Source organism: Anopheles funestus, chromosome 2RL (genome assembly GCF_943734845.2).
Source record: "Anopheles funestus chromosome 2RL, idAnoFuneDA-416_04, whole genome shotgun sequence".
Lineage (NCBI taxonomy): Eukaryota > Metazoa > Arthropoda > Insecta > Diptera > Culicidae > Anopheles > Anopheles funestus.
This window is the reverse complement of record NC_064598.1, coordinates 19,294,815-19,313,268: the sequence shown is the minus strand read 5'-3', so window position 1 is coordinate 19,313,268 and position 18,454 is coordinate 19,294,815. Positions and strand designations below refer to the sequence as shown.

General features: G+C 44.9%; 2 protein-coding genes across 12 annotated transcripts in view; one reads left to right on the top strand and one right to left on the bottom strand.

The window, feature by feature from the left end:
• Positions 1–18,454, top strand: part of LOC125763028 (papilin) — a 95,654-nt gene that overhangs the window by 29,265 nt on the left and 47,935 nt on the right. For 2 of the 11 annotated variants that reach the window (XM_049425744.1, XM_049425737.1), the window contains exons 1-2: positions 253–542; positions 1,576–1,867. The gene's annotated coding sequence lies outside the window, so the exon portion shown is untranslated. Of the gene's footprint in view, positions 1–223; positions 590–1,575; positions 1,868–18,454 lie in introns of those variants that run through there. The other 9 variants (XM_049425740.1, XM_049425741.1, XM_049425747.1 and 6 more) reach the window with 8 other exon arrangements.
• Positions 16,911–18,092, bottom strand: LOC125763105 (cuticle protein-like). Its single transcript, XM_049425935.1, has 2 exons — positions 17,836–18,092; positions 16,911–17,741 (listed from the first exon to the last, which is right to left on the bottom strand). Exons 1-2 carry the CDS (start codon positions 18,076–18,078, stop codon positions 17,049–17,051), a joined length of 936 nt encoding a protein of 311 aa, XP_049281892.1. The 5' UTR covers positions 18,079–18,092; the 3' UTR covers positions 16,911–17,048.

The following is an 18,454-nucleotide window of genomic DNA, read 5'->3' as shown; positions in this document are numbered from 1 at the left end:
CTCACCCTCTCCCCTCTTTTCGATGTGTCTCACCGTGCGGCTATTATTAATAACATAATACGTATAATATACACACATATTATTTAGCCAAACTGTGTTTAGCTAATGGTCAGCGGGTAGCGCGGTTGGCAGGACAGTCCTCTACCGCCTCTACCACCCCCGGTCACCCTCGGTTGTGTCTTGGCCGGTACCACATCCGCATCGATAAGCGGCATTAGTGCGGAGGACGAAGAATGCTGTGCAGTGTTAGCAAAGCGGTCAGGGTAGGAGAGTCGAACACTGATTCGAGCGGTTGCGTGTGGTTGAGTTTGTGGCTGGTAACGGGCCAAACGGGGCCCGATTTGAAAACGGTTTTTCCTGCTCCGAGCTCGACCGCGGTGGCCAGTCGAAGTGTTGCGCTCAAGACGTACGGTGCGCACTGTACTCTTGCTGTTTCCGCGTGTTCCTCGAAGGGCTTTTTTTTTGCTCCCAAGGAAGAAGGATCGTACGGTGCGTTGTGTGGTGTTTAACGATTGCGTGCGCATAGTTACGCGTTAGGTCCGGTAACGTGATCATTAATTAAGACGAAACAATTGCATAATTAGATAAAGTAAAAAAATATTTTAAAATCTTGAAGAAAAAATAAGTGCTATTGTGTAAAACACTTTAAATAAACGATTTCCGACAACACTCTTTCTCTTATTGTGTCGTTAGCAAAATCGCGTGTTTATCAAATACCAAAAGCCCCGGACCGACCCCGGAGGTGGATTAACGTACAGGATATTAAGCGTGTGGTTTTTTTGGCGTTCCTTTGTTCGGTTTCCTTCGGCCGGTCGGAAGTTTTAAATGCGCCGTTGTGTAGTGTGTATTTTATCGCTGTGACGCTTTGCACCCTACATTCCCCCAAAAAGGGACCCTTTTCTCTGTGCGGTTAGTAATCGGGACTGGCTGGCTGGGTTTTCGGTTACGGATTTTCGATTGAAAATTACTATCATTTGCCCCGACTGCCGAAGCTTTTGTGTTTTAAAGGCATCGAATCGTTTGTGGGATTTTTTTCTTCCTCCTTTTATATTCCTTCATACGATCGCCACACGGTGGTGAAGTCCTGCAGGCTTAAGTGAGGAAGATTTTACTCTATCGAAGCTTTAACGTTATCTCTATCTTGCCTCCCGGGGGCATTCAGTTTCGGAACTCTTTTCTTTTTTTGTTTTTGGGATGTCAGTGATTTTTCTGTTTGTTTGGAACCTTAAGCCTAAATATCACCGCCGTAAGTGTGTTTGTGTGTGTGTGTGTCTGTCGGATTGTTCCCGTTCGCTTCGATTCCGTTGTGTTTTTGGCACATGCAATTTGTACACAATCGGAACCGCTTTAGGAACAGCACCCTTAGAGCATCAAGGGCTGATGGTGCCAGTTTAAGGTTTTCTCCTACTAGCATGGTTTGTGAGATTGTTCTGTGTACCGGAATAAGTGCGATCATTCATATAGTTTTGTGTAATTCTGTGTATCTCTGTGTGTGATTGTGATTTTTTAGGATTAAAGTGTAACGATTGTAATTGGTACCTATTTTTTTGTACTTCTTTATTCTCCAACATGCAGCAGTGTTAAGAGCTTTAAGCGGTGCTTGCAATTGGCGATCGGTTGTTGAGCCTTTTAGTGCATTTATTGGATCCTTGTATTTTTTGCCGTTGTGGCCGGTGTACGCCAGTGTGAGGCGTTTAGAGTGCCAGCAATCAGACAGTGCAGTGACAGTGCAGCCCTAGGAGGTGTGAGTGCTATTCCGTGCTGTTGTTGCCGTTGTTCGCTGACGCCGGTTCGTCAAGTGGTGCAGTGTCGGTGCCGTGTTAGGCTCGCCAAAAGCCTGCCCCAAGGTATTCGGCGCTCACGGAAGGTAAGTCTCTTGATGTCTCTTTGTGTGTGTCCAGCTTTTTTTTATTGCATCCCAAGGAACGGTGTAAACGACGAACCACCGATGGGAAGTGAAGCGAGTCTTTAAGAACATCACTTGCGGAACAGTAAAAGTGAGGAGAATGTTAAGTGCGCCTGCCAACGATTAATCGTACTTCAGGGGATGATTTTTTTTTTATTGTGGTCAAGAGTGGGGAGTAAATTTCTGTCGATGTTCCCTGCGTTGCAGTCCAGTCCCAGGCTGAGGGTCCGTGACGATGGTTCGGGTTTAAAAATGTTCTATAGATTCCCTGAAACGCTAACGCATACCTTGGTTCGTTCTTTATTTTCGAACGAGAAGATGTTACGTTTTCTTATCGTATTTTTTTGTTATTGCTACCTTCGTTCGAATGCCGTCCAGTGTTGCAGAACAACCAAGTAGGACGGTGTTCCATCCTTTGCCTAATCAACCTACCCGATTGAGTGCTTTAATGACTCTTCTACCGTTTGCCCTGGCATGTGCCAAAGTAGAACCGCAAAAATGGCATAAACGGCAGCAAAACTTTAAAATTTTTTATCGCATCCAGATTTATGTTCCCATGTTCTTGGTTTCTTCCTTTATTTTTATGTCACATGCATGTCATGTGTCCGGATTCTAAGGGGTTTTTTTGTTATATTTCTTACCCCTACCATATGATTTATGATAATATTGGAAACAAGAGGAAAAGAATAAGGTGTGTGTGTATTGTTTAATTTAGCAAAACCGAACGGATTCGCCAGTAAAATCCCATACCCAGAGGGAGAAGCTGTGCCGAAAGCTTTTCATCATCATAAATCCATAAGCTTCGCTGCAATGCTGACGCACGTCTTTAGCCGTTCGGAAGCTTATATCGTTTTTTGTTTCGTTTTGCCACCCCGAAAGATGTGCCGTCTGTTGTGTCTTGTGCTATCGCTTGCTGTTTTGTTCCGCGAACTAATATCGAAAGCTATGCGAGCGAAACAAACACCCAAGATAAACCCCGTTTGTTCCGTTTTGCTGGTAAACAATCATCGCCTCAGCATCTTCCGCGCGCACAAACACACTCACACAGAGACGGGTTAGCGGGTCCCACAAATTGTTACAAAAATACCTTCAGTTCGAAGGTTTTGTCCTAGCCCTCGGGGGTGGTTGGTCGGTTCGGTACCAACACGAGTAACGTACATACATGTTGTTACCGGTTTGTTGTTTGCGTTGAGTACGCCGAGAAGGATTTAGCCCAAGATTTACCGCTTTGATCCTTGGCCAATTTGTTGGAATTGCCTTTGGTAATTGTTTTGGAATCAGCTTTGAAAACAGCTTTTCCCATCCAATGCTCGTAACGCTGGTAACGCTTTTTGGTTAGAGGTGGCGAAAACAATACAAACAAAGCTACTACTTGCCCACCGTAACGAGTCTGCTTTGTTTGTGGGAGAAAGGTTGGTAAAGCACCAGAGACCCGGGATGGAAGCAACTTGTTCGCGATGGAATGTTCGCGCGCTAAGGGAACACACGAATGAAAACCGCAAAACCGCATCGAAAGTTGACCACTAGGAAACAACACTAGTGGCCAGCATGAGTGGTACGGTGATGGGTTTCTTTAGGGAAAGAACGACACACACACACACACACCCACAACACAGCTGTCCCGACTCGAGAGATCAATTTGCAATTTGAATGTTGAAAATTTTAAATTGAAGAAGTTTTTACCACCCCCCGGTGAGTATTCTGGTTCTGTGGATGGGTTTTCTGGTTCAGGTATAAGATTCTCAATTTCTCATTTCCAGCTGGTTCTGGAAGTCACTGAGCTTTATGGGATTTCGGTACGGGTTTCACCAGTTGACCAATAGGACTGGTTTTTCGATGGAACCTAGGTGATTCGATGAGCTGAGGTGGGGTTAGCATCGTAAAAGTTAATTCAAAAGAAAGTATGAATAATTATGGTAATTATAATACTTGAGGCCGATATGTATTCTGTCAGCAGCTGGTGTTTGTAATCGATGATTTAAATGCTGCAGGATTTTAAATCCAGGATCTCTATATTCGTGTTTTATGTACAAAGTTTCTAACACATAGATGAAAACCTAGAAAAATCAAATAAATGTATCTGCAACGTTTTATCTCAGATATACTTCAGATATAGACCAAATCTTGCGGAAAGTCATATTTTCCCCCATTAAATGTATATCTGGATGGATCTATTAAATCAATCTATTTTATTCGAATGTCCTCCGTATATTCGCTTAAGTTATGAATTTCTATTTATGTTGTGAAAAGTTCTCATTTAAAAACTATAATTTGTTGCCCGTTGTGTAGCCTCAAGCGATCTTTCGACGGACGTTACATACAAAAATTACTAAGTTGTGGAGATCCACAATAGAAAGGTCTTAAAGAATATTATAGAGTTCCAATTCTGGATCGTAAAAGCCATTCAAAAAAATTAAGTACCACTCAATTTCCAGGAGGTCTGGTATTTCGCTAAGGGCCATCTAATTTGTAATAGTTTTGACCAATATTTAATCTCTTATCAGCTTTGTTAAGTACTTGCAAAGATTCATAATGTCTTCTGATGTAGTTTCACCTTTTAAAATATCCTCAAATATCTCCAGTGCTTCTTGAGGGATACCGATACGATAAACATACCAAGTAATTGCTAGCTTACTCTTCCACGGAAGTAATCTAGCCGTGATCTTAGCATCTTAGCAGATTCGAAATAGCTACATCGTTTTGCAATCGATTTGCCTAATGCCCGAGATGAATGTTTAAACGAATGTCGGTACGTGTGTAACCGGTGTTGGGAAGAGTGATTGCACAATTCGATGGATTTCAATTAGCTGTTCCCGGGAGCAACCCGAAACATCAATGGAAACGCACCCGGGTTTTGCCGAGCGTGCAGCTTACACAGGGTGTTAATTGATCTATGCTAAGGTAAGCAATTCTCGTTCCCGCTTTGCTAGCAGGGCCGTGCCCGGGTTGTGATTCCGGGTTTCCGGCTGAAGCTGCTGCGGTTTTCCGGAGCAAATAGAGAGAAGAACTAACAGACGGCACCTGAACCTTCGACACCTGAAGAAGCCGTACACAATGAATGGGGAGGGCAAGGGCAACGGTTTTTGGGTGTGGTAAGTCCTGTACACCGTGCATGCTTACATTGATTCTAGCTGGTGCGGCTGATGAATGAAACAAACCAAATGCAAATTGTAACATAAAAAGAAGAAGCCGCGAAAAAGAGGAGGAACGGTAAAGGGAGGCACTAGAACCGGTACCATATACAGTGCACACAGGAAGCATAGTTTGGCAAGTGAAAAAGGGCCACATGAATCACTTCAGCGGTAGCCTTGTCACCACACCATCCCTTCCGAGAAGCGCATCGGTCACGACTTTGGCAAAGGGGACACTTCTCCAACTTTACGCTGGGTGCGTACTCTGAGGACACGATCCACACACACACACACATGCTGACGAAAACAGAGGAAAGAAAACGACCGCATGGTGAAATAAAGGGGCTTCCTCCAAAAAGGGGCAATCCACTTGATTCAAAGTAGCATCGCTTCCTTGGCGCAGTTCGCTCCCCAAAACGATGGACCGAGCCCTGGCGTTTACGGTCGCATTCTAGCTACGGCATTTTATGCATATTTTATCCAAACATACCGCCCGGCCCGGGACAAAAACCCCGTAGGCTTACAGCAGTAAAAGAGCCTGCCCATGGCAGCCTACTTCAAACAAGCGCGAATATCATCATCCCAAGATAGCTCCCGGGTTCTCCCGTGTGCGACCCAAAAAAAAAACCCGAAGGAGAAGAGAGATCGGAAGTATTGTTTTAATGATGGGCCTGGGAGGAACTAGCGGGAGAGGAGGGTGGGTTGGAGAAGAATGATGCTATGCTAATGCAAACGGCAAACCCAAAACGCACATCACAACAGTGGGTGACATTTTGTGCCACTGTCCCTGGTGTAAGGCAGGCAAGCGATAAATCCCAAGATTGCGAGCCCTAACCCGCGCAAAAGGGCACTCGCTAACCGAAAAAGTACACACACTGGCACAAAGAGCACCACAAATCTTCACAGGACACTTGAGCCCGCTCGCCCCCCAGCTCCAATGTATATCCAACAAGGGAGAAAAGCAAAACCATTTAGAGTGCCTGAAAGTGCAGCCTCCGGGTCGATTATGAACTTAACGTTTGTTTTTTTTTGTAACTTCTTTGAGTTTTTTTTTGTGTTGCCTTTTCGCGCATTTTTCTCCCAGTTTTGTTTGCTACATTTGCAAAGAGGCGGCACACACACACGCAATACGCAACAATGGACGCATTCTAGAAGATCTCGTCCATCCGTCTGGGCGTGGATCACGCGGAAGATACGAACGTTTGTAAGCTCCGGCCGTATCTATCGGTTGAGCTAGCAAAAGTTTTCGGTGGAAATACTTGGAATTCTTAATTAACAACATGTGTTCGACGGGGTAGCGGACGACCATTCTGGACCCGGGTCTGTATGCTCGTATATCACTGTGGCACTAGAATGCATTTCCTGCTTTAGGCATGCATCACACAGTCCGGTGGGAACGCTGGTACGCTCGTGATGTTTCTAATGGCAAACGGTTAGCTGTTGGGTTAAAGAAATGACCTTTTTTTCCACTGGACCTTTCTTTGGTGGGATGAGAAAAAAATGGCTCATAAATTGGTTGGCTGTATGGTCTGCAAAATATGCAGATATTGCCCCAGTCAGACATAAGATGACGAATGCGCCATTAGCGTTTTTTTTGGGAGGGAAAACAAGCGATTAAAATCGTCGCCTTTTTTTTTATTTGCATTCATAAATGGAATAGATATTTACAGCACAAACTGCTTCAGTATCAATTATTGTCCATTATCCTATTGTTTGTTTAATTAATTACTTCAGACATTTAAATTGAAAACAAAAATAACTTTCCTGCATTCCACAAAATCGATTATCTAATGTACAGCAGCTACCAATCCCATCACATTCGAACCATCTTAACGTTAAAAAAGAAAGTGCATTGTGCATCGAAAGCAACCGAAAAAAGAGGCGCGAGAGTTAAGCCGCGTGCAAACAGCATAACCAAACAGTGTGGATCGACAAAATCTTCCCAAAAAATATGAACCTAACTGCGAACTGGCACATCGATGTTGACATCGTGTGGATTTTAACAATATTTAGCCAACCGAACCAAGTTGTGCGGCGGCTGTATAAGGTTGAACGGTAATGAAAAGAAAATCAGAAGAGAAAAAAAATAGGAATATGTGACGACACTTGGTTTGGTGCGGTGCATCACGTCCGAAGGCCGTAGCAGTGCGTTAATTTACATAGCATTACCAGTAAGTCACACATGCGTGACGTCAGCCGTCAGTGTCCCGTCCCGTGATAGGGTCTACAAATTACCATTGACCGAAATATACATACACTTCGGTGGGTATAATCGCGCTGTGTAAGAGGATAAGGACAACAAAATAAAATATGACAAGGGAGACGGCGAAAGAAGATGAAAAAAATGACCATTTTCATCCCCAGAAATTGGTTTCACCAGATTTCAAGAGTCAATATTGAGCCGCTACAAACATGGACATCATCTAACGGTCGTTTTTTTTTTGAGGGGGGAAAACAAATTACCCTTTATCATACACCGTTGTGTCACACGCAGCCTTGTCTTTAAAGCGTTGAAGAATCGAACCCTTTAGGTACGTTACGAGCGCCTGGACATGAAGCGATGACAAGTGTTTTTCTAGTCAACATTTGCTGCTGGCCTTCTGCCCTGTCCAGAGAGAGATCAGTGGATTGCGAGATGGATCAAGTGAACCCGAACAGGAAAAAAAATTGACAGAAGAGAACTCCTATTGCTTCTCATCCGGTGAGGAAATTTAAGTCTTTTTTTTTTGTTGAGAGCCACTTTTTATGCACACAAAAAGCTCCATAGTGCACCGTTCAGTAAGGTTAGACAACATCATCAACCACATTTGGTGGGTTATGTCTCCAGGGAGTCGGAAGCGCACGGTATGTGAGAAAGAAGGAAACTCATCTTCACACGCCCCTTACCACATCCTTTCATGGTGTGGCATCATGTTGGTGTAATGTGTGTCCAAGGAACTGCAAATCCTCGTTTTTGAGGTTTTGTGGTTCCTCTGCGTTCATCCGTCCAGGTTTTGGGAGACTGGTTTTCGGCACTACTTTCGGAACTTCAAGAACAGATTAATTTCGTATCCTCGCGCTTAACTCTCCAAAAACCCGACGTTAGGGGAACGTTAGGGGTTAACCGCTAGAGAGAGTGTTAATCCTCTGCCCAGTGTCTGCTACCCATCTTGGACAGAACATAGCGTTCGGGATGAACTTTCCTTACTTATCTTATCAATGAAAGTGAATGTGTCTGTCTACCTGCAACCTTTTCGTGAGCATGTTCGTTCGTGTCGCTATATCTGACCATGAAAATGTTTGACCAGAGAAATTGATTATAAATTGTAGCAAAACACTAGACGTAAAAAGTCCGTAACTCCCACCCCAAAACAAGATTAAGATAAATTATCGATCACCAAAATTCAACAGATGTCGTTTGATAAGAAGATCTGTCAACATTCAACCTTTTTCGGAACTCACCAACTTTAACGAGGATGCAGTTGCATACACGGAAGCAGGTCGCGTCTACTGCCTGGGTAACCGAGACGAAGTGATTTGTTTCTCGACGGACGACATCTCAACAGGGTAAACACAAAAGGGACTCATTATTCGCTTACTGCCTCAATCTATATACCTTTTCATTTTGTTCTCCTTCGTTACCCGGCGAGCTGCGTTGTGCTGCGGATGTGTTTTCCGATCGATAGCGAGCCCAGTACGACATTCGATGTGACAGATAGGAAGGGGATTAAGGGCAAAGATCTATCGTCACAGATTTCGGCCCACGTACGATTCTTTCCAGCATTCGCTGGTCGGTCGGCGTTAGATACGGTAAAGCGGCTTTTCGTTACTGTTGTGTTGACTCAGTGCCAAGAGGGCTTTTAGGGCGGCAGAACCCGTACCGCTGCGTACCGGGTCGTCACCGGTTGAACATTTATCGCTGTCACTTGCAGCGGCACCCATTTCGGGGATGCTGATTCATGGAACGGGCGTAAGAGTCACTCGAAATTGTTGAGGAACTTGTTGGGGACGAGAGAACATTGAACCGGTGACATAAAACACGCGCGTTGGACGAATGACGTTAATATGAAGATGCAGCCTCACACGGGTGGAAATGAAGCCATACCTGACCAATCAAAGCACGAATGCTGGAATAGGAATGCTTGGTAAATAAATGTAATATTTCAATACAACTGCATTCCACGGTGAGTGTGCCTTCCACACCGTAATAAATCTACCCGCTAAATGGTGTGTAGATGATCGCGACTGTACCATAAATTTCTCATGCAGATGAAGCGCGTTCAATTTATAGTGCTAATCTTCCATTACGTTTCATCTCTATCAACATCGTGTTCGGCTGCAAGCAAGAACACAAAAGCACAACCGAAAGGTAAATGATCATTGATAACAAGCAACGATAGCGCAAGATCTCGCGTGTACTATGACTGCATCGAAGGAACTGAAACAAACCATGAAGGAAACCCAACGAAAACGAAGAGTTCATGTTTATAAATCATTTTTTTTATTTGACTTTCTTATTTCTTTTCCAATTTATTTTGAAAATCAAACCACACCGCATCACGAAGCAAGAAATGTTCAGCAGAAACGTACCAAAAAAAAAAGCACGTGCCCCTGTACTGTGCAGTGTATTATGTGAAGGAAGGAGTTCGGTTACGTTTCGGGTCCGCGGTACATTTACAGTTCCGCACCGTGAGGTTTTTCCCGCTGGAACTGCTTCCCAGAAAGACCGGTTAGAATCTTCTCCGATTTTTCCAATGCATACGGACACACTTTGATTATTTTCATTGCTTTTCAATACTCTCCATCCCTCGGAACCTCGCTACACGGATTCGGACATGCCGGGACCAAGATTCTGGGTGCGCGCGGTTACGGTACAAACAAACAACATCCACTCCCTAACGTCGAACGATGCCGGTCTGAAGAACCAACCCACGGGGCCGTGGTGTGGTTTTGTTTTGATTATGGTGTATTGTTTCTCTTTGTTGATCGTTTGATTTTTATTGCCCCCTTTCGACCGTTCGAGTCGCTGATTATTATTTGCATAACGTGGCAGAAAGTTCCGGTGGCTGGTGCTGGTGGATTGAAATTCGTGCATTTTGTATGCATTGTTTGGGCCGGGCGTTCGTACGATTCGGTTTGTACGGCTCGGGTGCCGTTTTTGTTCGCCGTTGTCGTTAAATCAGACAAGCGGATGCTTATATGTAACGTTCGATTTTGCATAAGTATGTTACGATCACTGGGAGAAAATGCCAAGATTCTTACAAGAGAATTTACCAAGAAAGTGGATGCGAACATGAACAAGCTCTTCTATATTATTTTATAGTGTAGGGATTTTATAATATAATATGTTTATTAGTCAACGGACCCAACAAGCCGACTTGACAGCGATTACCTTGTTACAGAAAAATAAAAGGTTATTCGGGTTACAAACTTTATCACGTACTCTTCTGAACTTGGCAACTCTGTAATAGCAAGCATAATGGAAATATTATCAATGTATTTGTAACATCCGGTGCGAAACACGTACAAGAATATATTTAGGTACTTAAGATACACGTACTAAATAATCATAAACTTCATTAGAAGTTAAACATGAAGATACGGTGGAAAATCGATGAAGAAGTATCTGGACGCAATGAACTGTTGTAGATCGACTGGATCGGAGTAATAAGATATCACTTGGAAAGAGTGTCTAAAGTTGGTTAAAGATCCACCAAAGAGACAGGTGTAGACGACTCCATAATTAAAAAAAAATCCTGCATTTCTTCTTGACGATCTTCGGCCCTGAAAGATCAGTAAAAAGGCAAAGAGTCCTTCGGGCATTGCGCTGATCGTGATTTGTAATGTGTTCGAAGTTCCTGCCAGAAATTGACGCCGTTTTTTCAAGAATCATAACTCGAAGCCGCCCGGTGGTGTATGTGATCACACGGCAGGATCGGATATCAAATCCCTCAGACCGTTGTTAAGAATCTTCAAACCGAGTCAAAATAGGTCGACCTCAAAGTGGGGATCTAGTTGATAATCAAGGTCTCAAAATGTTTGAAGAATATGTAAACCATGGATGAGATCTATCCGTGATCAGTACTTGGAGCATAGAACAAATTTGGAATTCAGTACGGAACGTAAATTTGATAGTGATTGGGTAATAGTGTTCCATGTCGTGAAAAAACTCCATTAAAATCTCGAAAAAGCGGAAGTTCTAGAACTTTATTGCAAATGTTATACATTGCAAAAAAATAGTTGCTACCGTGTGTTAATGTTATTTCCAAATCTATTTATTTGCATCCTAACTATTTGCTCTCTCCGCACATAAAAACCCTCATGTATGCTTTTAATAACGATTGCAAACATGTTTCATGCGTGCTTTTCTCCTACTCACGCTACAACCAAACAACGCTAGCAGAAACGTCTGTCAGCAATTCGATTCTGTTTGATGTATATGTGTAATATTTTTAAAATCCCTAGTTGAATTGTAATTGAATTACCCTTCCACCTCTCCCGTACCCGCTATTATTCAAACACCATCGCGAACAAACCATTCTCGAAGTCACTGCCGGTCGTAACTGCATCAGCAGCAGCAGACAGATGCGCTCGCGCTGGATATTCCTGTTCCCGGTACTGGCCAACTCGTGCACGAATCGAGTTAATCATAGAAATGCATAAATAAGCTCAGAATCGTCGTCAACGTTGCGCGCTTGTCTTGTCCACCGGTTCGTCGGGTCGTCTAAAACGGGACGGCGATCTAGGCGCCTTAGTGTGTGCATGGGTCTGTTTCTGTTCTACCTTTCTTTTTATGGGTCTATTCACACACGGCTGCTGGTACCCCGTTTTTCGGTACCATGGGGTGGAAAAAAAGGGATGCTCGGCTTGTGGCCCTACTGATGGATTGAAACCCGTCCGACAGCGTTGGGCCCCCGGTTGGTCGGTGGAGGTCCGTCAGCGAAAACCTGGCTGCTATCAATCGGCACGGTCATGTCGTCCTCGTGGTTCAACATCATCATCGTTTGCCGTTGCATAATAAAATAAAGTCATTAGCTTTTGCGAACGAAGGAAACGTTCCGTGTTTTGTCCCCGGCCTCCCCCCTTTCCGTTGCATCGCCGATGCTGCCCGGGAAGCTGTAAGGCTCATAAAACAAATCTTGCACTGGCGAACGAAAATGGCTCCGTCATCATCACTGGCCCTTTTGAAACGGTGCGAACGTTCTACCCAAAAGAGCAGACAAATATCTTCAATCACAACACGCAAATGGTACGGATTGTAACTGGAAGAGAATCATCACAAAGGTACGGAATGTTCGGAAGAAAACGCATACATCATTTTTGTGATTATAAAAGTGCATTTTGATTGCGTTTCTTTTTTCGCCGATACACATGTCGGCTTGTTTTTATCTTGTTTAATGCAAACATTTGTTGCATGACAACAGTACATTCCTTGCTTCACGACGCACGAAATTCACACAGTCACGTTGTATGCGGTGCAGTTGCAAGTGAAAGCATAACTTGTTATATAGCAACATTTTCAAGGAAAATCTTGAATCAAAAGCCAAGTAAAGATGGTGAATGAGTTAGTAAATTCTTGCGACTATCTGATAGCTAAATGACTTGCTGAATTAGTATTCCATCCAGCACACGATTCCAATTATTTCGTACAATTTGTGCTCATCAAAACGTATTACCAATGTTTGATGTGTTGAAGATTCTCACACACACACGCATCCATCCATCAGAAATCATTCCCATTGCATCATTTACCTTCCAGAGATCAGCTCCCGTTTTAGTGCTAATCCTGTATCAAAACGATTGAATTACTGTTTTCTTCTAGCTGCTGCTAACACTTCCGAGAATTCACTACCCGATTTTCTAAAACGCCGCCGGGGGGAAAGGGCGTTGTTTACGGGAGGAAAATTGAATTCTTCCCGACAGAAATTCCAGCAACGCAAAGCAGATGTGTACAATCGACCCATTACGAACGCATCTTTCCGCTGTAAGGAGTCTTGCTGCAGCTTCTTTTGCTTTTTTGCCCTTTTTCACCCCCTTTTTCCGGCCCATTAATGAGAACCTTGCTGGTACTGTAGGACAACCGTCCAACAAACCCGGTCTGGTTGTGCTGGGTGGTCCACAAACAGCACGAACGTTTGCGATGGAAAACGTTGGCATTACTGGCAGCTGCATCAGCAACCGGCATTGGTTTGCAAAACGCAGCTAGACGCTACTCCGTCTGCCGTTGTTGCAACCGTGAATGAATAGTGCCGGCTACGGTTCGGTATGCATTAAATCTTACGCAAAACTACCAACCTGAATGATCGTTCAAACGCACAGGCACACGGTTCGATTTGCTGATTGGGATTAAATATTTGTGTTTTGCTGCTTTATGAGCGTGAATTTATTGCACCAAAAACAGGAAGAAGGCTATTAGCAAGCGTTACTTTGTAGGTGATGGTGTTGGTGCTTACAGGTATGTTTATTATTTATTGTTGAAGTGCATTGAGCTATGTTTTAAAGCGCAAACCATTGATTGAAAATGAATTCCTGCCTGCAGATCAATAACCTGCCTGAATGCATCAGCGGTTATGTGTGAATTACACGCTTTTCACGCAAAACAAACAAAAATAAATACAAACTTTTTTCACGTGGGAATAGAAAAAGAAGAACCAAAAAAAATTGTTTGGTGTGAATCAAATGCATAAAACAAACAAATAATATTGTAAAGAGCAAAAAAAAAGGAAATCCCAGTGGGAAATTGAAATTTAGACTCAATCACCAACACGCACTATCATTGTGCAGTTCGGTCGCCATTAAACGAAACATAGGAAAATGATTGTATCGATTGTGAATTAAAATGAGAATTGTAAATAAAAAAAAAATAAAAAAGATTATTCGATCATTTCGGTTTCACACACTCTGGACCCTTTGTGGCCACATTTTACTGCACATCGATTTCAATCTCACCTTCTCACGCGTTGAATGATTGGCGTTCGCATTTGGGGGAAGATTATCGTGGAAGGAATGGGAATTTGAAACACCTTGCGGATAAATGATGATGCCACGTAGTATGCGTGTGTGCGGGCAAGTATTGGTGGACGCTTCCACTAGCTCGTAATTCTACTCCCGGCAGTCATTATCCGCAATCAATTTCACACCCCGCCGCGGGTGCGGTGGGTGGATTCTCATACAAACGCCACAAGACTGCGAGAGTAGTGGGACACCACCATCAACGCCCAGGTGTGGCGGGTGTCCATCGGTCTTTCCTGGTGGTCCATTTATCTTCCACCGTGGCAAGGACATGCGTTTTTGGTGCGACCATCGGCGGTACAGGTAGACGAAAAAGGAATTAATGGTGTCATCAGCCCGTGTGGCTGTACGTAATTGATATTTGTTTCGGGAAGCTAATTTGTGTGACCGTTTCCCGTCGGTGTGGGTGGGAAGGGAGAAGCGTGAAGGTGAAGGAGCAACACGGCAAGCCAGAGCTTGTTTGTAGTTCATTAATTGTCGGCACTGTATAGTGTTGGCAGTAAAGGGGGGGATAAGGATCATGCGCCACTAGTTATGGGCGGGTGGATTCGCAAAAAGGGATTTGTACAACAGGCAATTACAATTATTACACGTTGGTCTGTGTGTGTGTGTCTGTATTTTCTCTGTCCCTTGTTAGTAGTAATTTACAAAAACAAAGTCTTTATGGTGTGTACACTTAATCGGAGATAACTCGGCCGCTAGTAAAGCTTACGATAGTAACACGCGTTTTGTGCGTGTCACGTGTGTCATCCACGCGACTATTTGTGGAGCAGGAGCAGAGTGTGTGTGGCACTTTGTTTGCCTTTGCCGGAAGCTCCTGATTGTTAGCTACATGGCCACTTCTTTCCGCTTATCGAACACGCAACAATCAACACCAATGCGTGGATTGCAATTTCAATTCCCGTACCCTTACTTCTACCCTCCACGCTCTGCCATTCCTTTACAAACCCTCCAAGTGTGTCACTCGTCGTACGCCCCCGTTTTTACATGCGGCAAACACTTGGCAAAAGAAATGAGAAGAGAGAGAGAGAGCACAAAATGTGATTTGTAATCCAAACACAAATTCAATTTTCCCGATTTGCCTCGATTTGTTGATTCGCGAACGCACACCCTGACGGGACTTTGGTTCGGATGGCGCGAAAACTGAACCGGGGGGCAGGGAAGTGAATGGATCGCATACCCACCCCTCACCTCACACGAACAAACACAGAAAGCTGGTAGTTGTTGGAGCTTTTTTTGTGTCTTCGTTCTGCCGTTTTTGAATTCTTTCAGCATCCACCAAAAATTCCGTAACATTGATTGAAGCTGGTTCCCCAATCGTGCAAATGGAGAGGGTAGGAATGCGCGGGAAAATCGTGTTGTCACACAGGGTAAACGCAGAATTGGTGGTTCCCGTATTGGTTGGTGCAGGAGTATTGTGTTTTGCGCTTTTTGCTTCATCGCCCCCATCATCGTCATCATCATCGTTTTTGGGGGCGACTAGATAAACCACCACGGCCCCTATCGCATCGATATAAACAAATGTAATTGAAATTCTAAAGCATTTTCCCCATGGCAGGATTTTACATCTTTATCAATCGCGGGGTTTTTGTGTGGGCGCCCTTCGGTGGTGCGAGGATTCCCGGATTAGGGGACCGATTTAGCCCTTGATGATGCCTTCCCGTTTTTGCCAGGTGATAAACGTTCGCTATGCTTCTGTCCGCTTTCCCATCGCATCGAACTAACTCACCTTCAATCTCCTTATGATGAGCCACCTCAAATCCGAGGATGAATGACAAGTAACCGTTTTGTCAGATGGGAGAAATGGCGTAGAAGGAAAGAAAAATGTTTCTCCTCACCCTGAGGTACGAATTCAATCTGCATTTGTCACGTCGATGAGATTTTTCCACGGCAGTATAAAATGATTTGACACCTTCAGTGATGGAGCGGCAAGAAAATCTTCCCTAACCTCCCCCCCCCCCCCCACCCTTCCACAAAGCAATCACTCCGAGGAACTCCGAGGTGTGGAAAAAATGGCCCCAATAATTTATTCATATCGTGTATCAAGTGTCGCAAATTTGCTTGCTCCTTCTGCGATGCCGGGAAGCCCATCACACGCGACTGCCCCTTCAGGGGTTTTGCGCGTGTTTGCCGTGTGATGCCGTTTTTTCGCTGATTTGTCGGACGACCATAAAGCCACGGCATTTTCGAGCGTAATTCGAACGGAAATGTGACGAGCGGAAGTGACAGAATTGTGACGCGTGTGAAGAAATGAAGGCAACGCAGCGACAAATCACTGATATCGACAGGCACCGGGGAGGGTTGGTACAGTCTTTTAGGGGTTTTAGGTTTTCTTTCTTTTGTAGTCTTCTTTTTGGTTGTCCCTTTTTGGTGGTATTTGGCCGTGGAGCTAAATTTTGTGGCCTCACTCTTCCGGCGTACTTTCGATAAGGATAAGGCGTACTACTACCACAACCATCATTGCGAGCGCAAGACTCAAGAGTGAACGATTTCCGGTCTGTGAGATTTGTGGTTTTGCACGGGAAGTCGGTAGGATGGATGTGAAATTGTGTGTAGAACACCGACAGTACACACCATCTGTTAGCGTTGGGCTTTCGGTATCTTCGCATTTGATCGACAGATGCTTTAATCTTGGAAACAACCAGTTTGGCACCGGAAATCAACGGAACTGTCGTTTTGAAAAGGGCACGGAGAAGTGGAGAACAATCAACTAAGATATGAAACGGATCACAGAAGGGCATGGCAAAAAGAGTCCACGTGTGTTCCAATTCTTAAACTTGAATTACGATAAGTATGCTTAAGTTATAAGGCATTTTCTTTCGAGAGGATATATCTTGAGGGTATAATGGAATGAAAACTCAACAAAACTCAGACAAAAGCAATAGTTTTTAGGGAAGGATCCTAACGAGATCGATGAGATCCTTCCCTTTGCAGTGTCCTGTATTGTAGTACTCTATACAATAAATATCATCTCAGTTCCGTCAAACATAACATGGTCAACATCAACAGTCTTTATGCGCTTAATGATAGGAAGCGTAGGCCGGGGCGGCGTACGAGAGAGCTGGGCTCGAGACGTAGGTCTTGGCCAGAGGAGCGGCATAGGAGACAGCTGGGCTCGAGACGTAGGTCTTGGTGGCCAGAGGAGCGGCATAAGAGACAGCTGGGCTCGAGACGTAGGTCTTGGTGGCCACTGGGGCGGCGTACGAGATGGTCTTGGCGACTGGAGCGGCATAGGAGACAGCCGGGCTCGAGACGTAGGTCTTGGCAACTGGGGCGGCGTACGAGATGGTCTTGGCTACCGGGGCGGCATAAGCGACAGCGGGCTGGGCAATGACCTTGGTGGCAAGAGGCTCACGGTGGACGACAGCGTTGAATCCGTTGTGTGGGTCAGCCGTGTACTCGACGGTACGCTTGGTGCCATCGGGGTCAACGACGGAGTAAGATCCCTGGACAACATCTCCGCTGCGAGATTCCTGCTGGGACTTGGAGTCACCGGTCAGGGCATCGGAGATTCCGTACGAGAAAGAGTACTGAGGGTTCGGGTCGTACTCTTCCGGCTGGGCGGCGTACGCAACCTTGGCGATCGGGGCAGCATAGGTAGCGACCTTGGCCACTGGGGCAGCGACTAGAGCCGGAGCCGCGGCATAGCTGACAGCTGGCGAAGCAATCAAACCGGCATGGGCAACGGCGACCAGAGCGGCGAACGCGACAAACTATACGGGACAGAAGACAACGGTCATTAGTAACAAGTGGCAGCACAAGAGAGAAAAAAACAAATCTCCCACTATCACAATCGCTCATTCCTACCTTGGAGGCCATGGTTGTTGGTGTTGCTTTGTTGCAGAAGTGTGCTGTTGTTTGCAGTGCTGAGAACTCAACCAAACTGTGCTGTGATCGGAAATTGTGAACCAATTTATACCGTGCGCACGTTGCACGAGCTGATGTAATAATGGCAATAGGTTGTTGTAGATCGGTTTTTCGGCACCGTCCCGTTGACGAAGCAGGGGGACGGTTGGAGTTGAAAGGGTGTGACTTCGCTTTCGGCAGCATGTGCGTTTCCTCACGTGTCCGAATTGGAGTTCGATGCCTTCACTTTTTTTTGCAGACACGCTGGGACGCGAGCTCGGTGGCACGCGTACCAGTTTACACCCTGTCGAGGACGTTGTTGGCTGTTGTCAAGCGGTTTTTGGTTGCTCGAACTGATTATCTGATCGTCATTCCAAGGCGTCTTTTTTGGGTCGATCGACTTCCTGGCTGGTAACAGGACGGAGCTATAGTGATCGATTACGTTGCAAAGCGATCGCTTCTGAAGAGCGCTGCTGAAGATTCTGAGATTGATTGGATGTACGAATGCTACTGGTTTTACATACAGTTCAAGTAGCAGCATGTAAACTTCACATCGAGAAACGCAAGAACACCCACCTTC

What these genes read in the sequence shown, in the direction of transcription:
- LOC125763105 (XM_049425935.1), bottom strand. Translation starts at nt 18,078, where the DNA reads ATGCTGCCGAAAGCGAAGTCACACCCTTTCAACTCCAACCGTCCCCCT. An exon ending in CAACAACCATGGCCTCCAAG is followed by an intron (nt 17,742 to 17,835) that starts GTAGGAATGAGC and finishes TGTCCCGTATAG; the next exon opens with TTTGTCGCGTTCGCCGCTCT.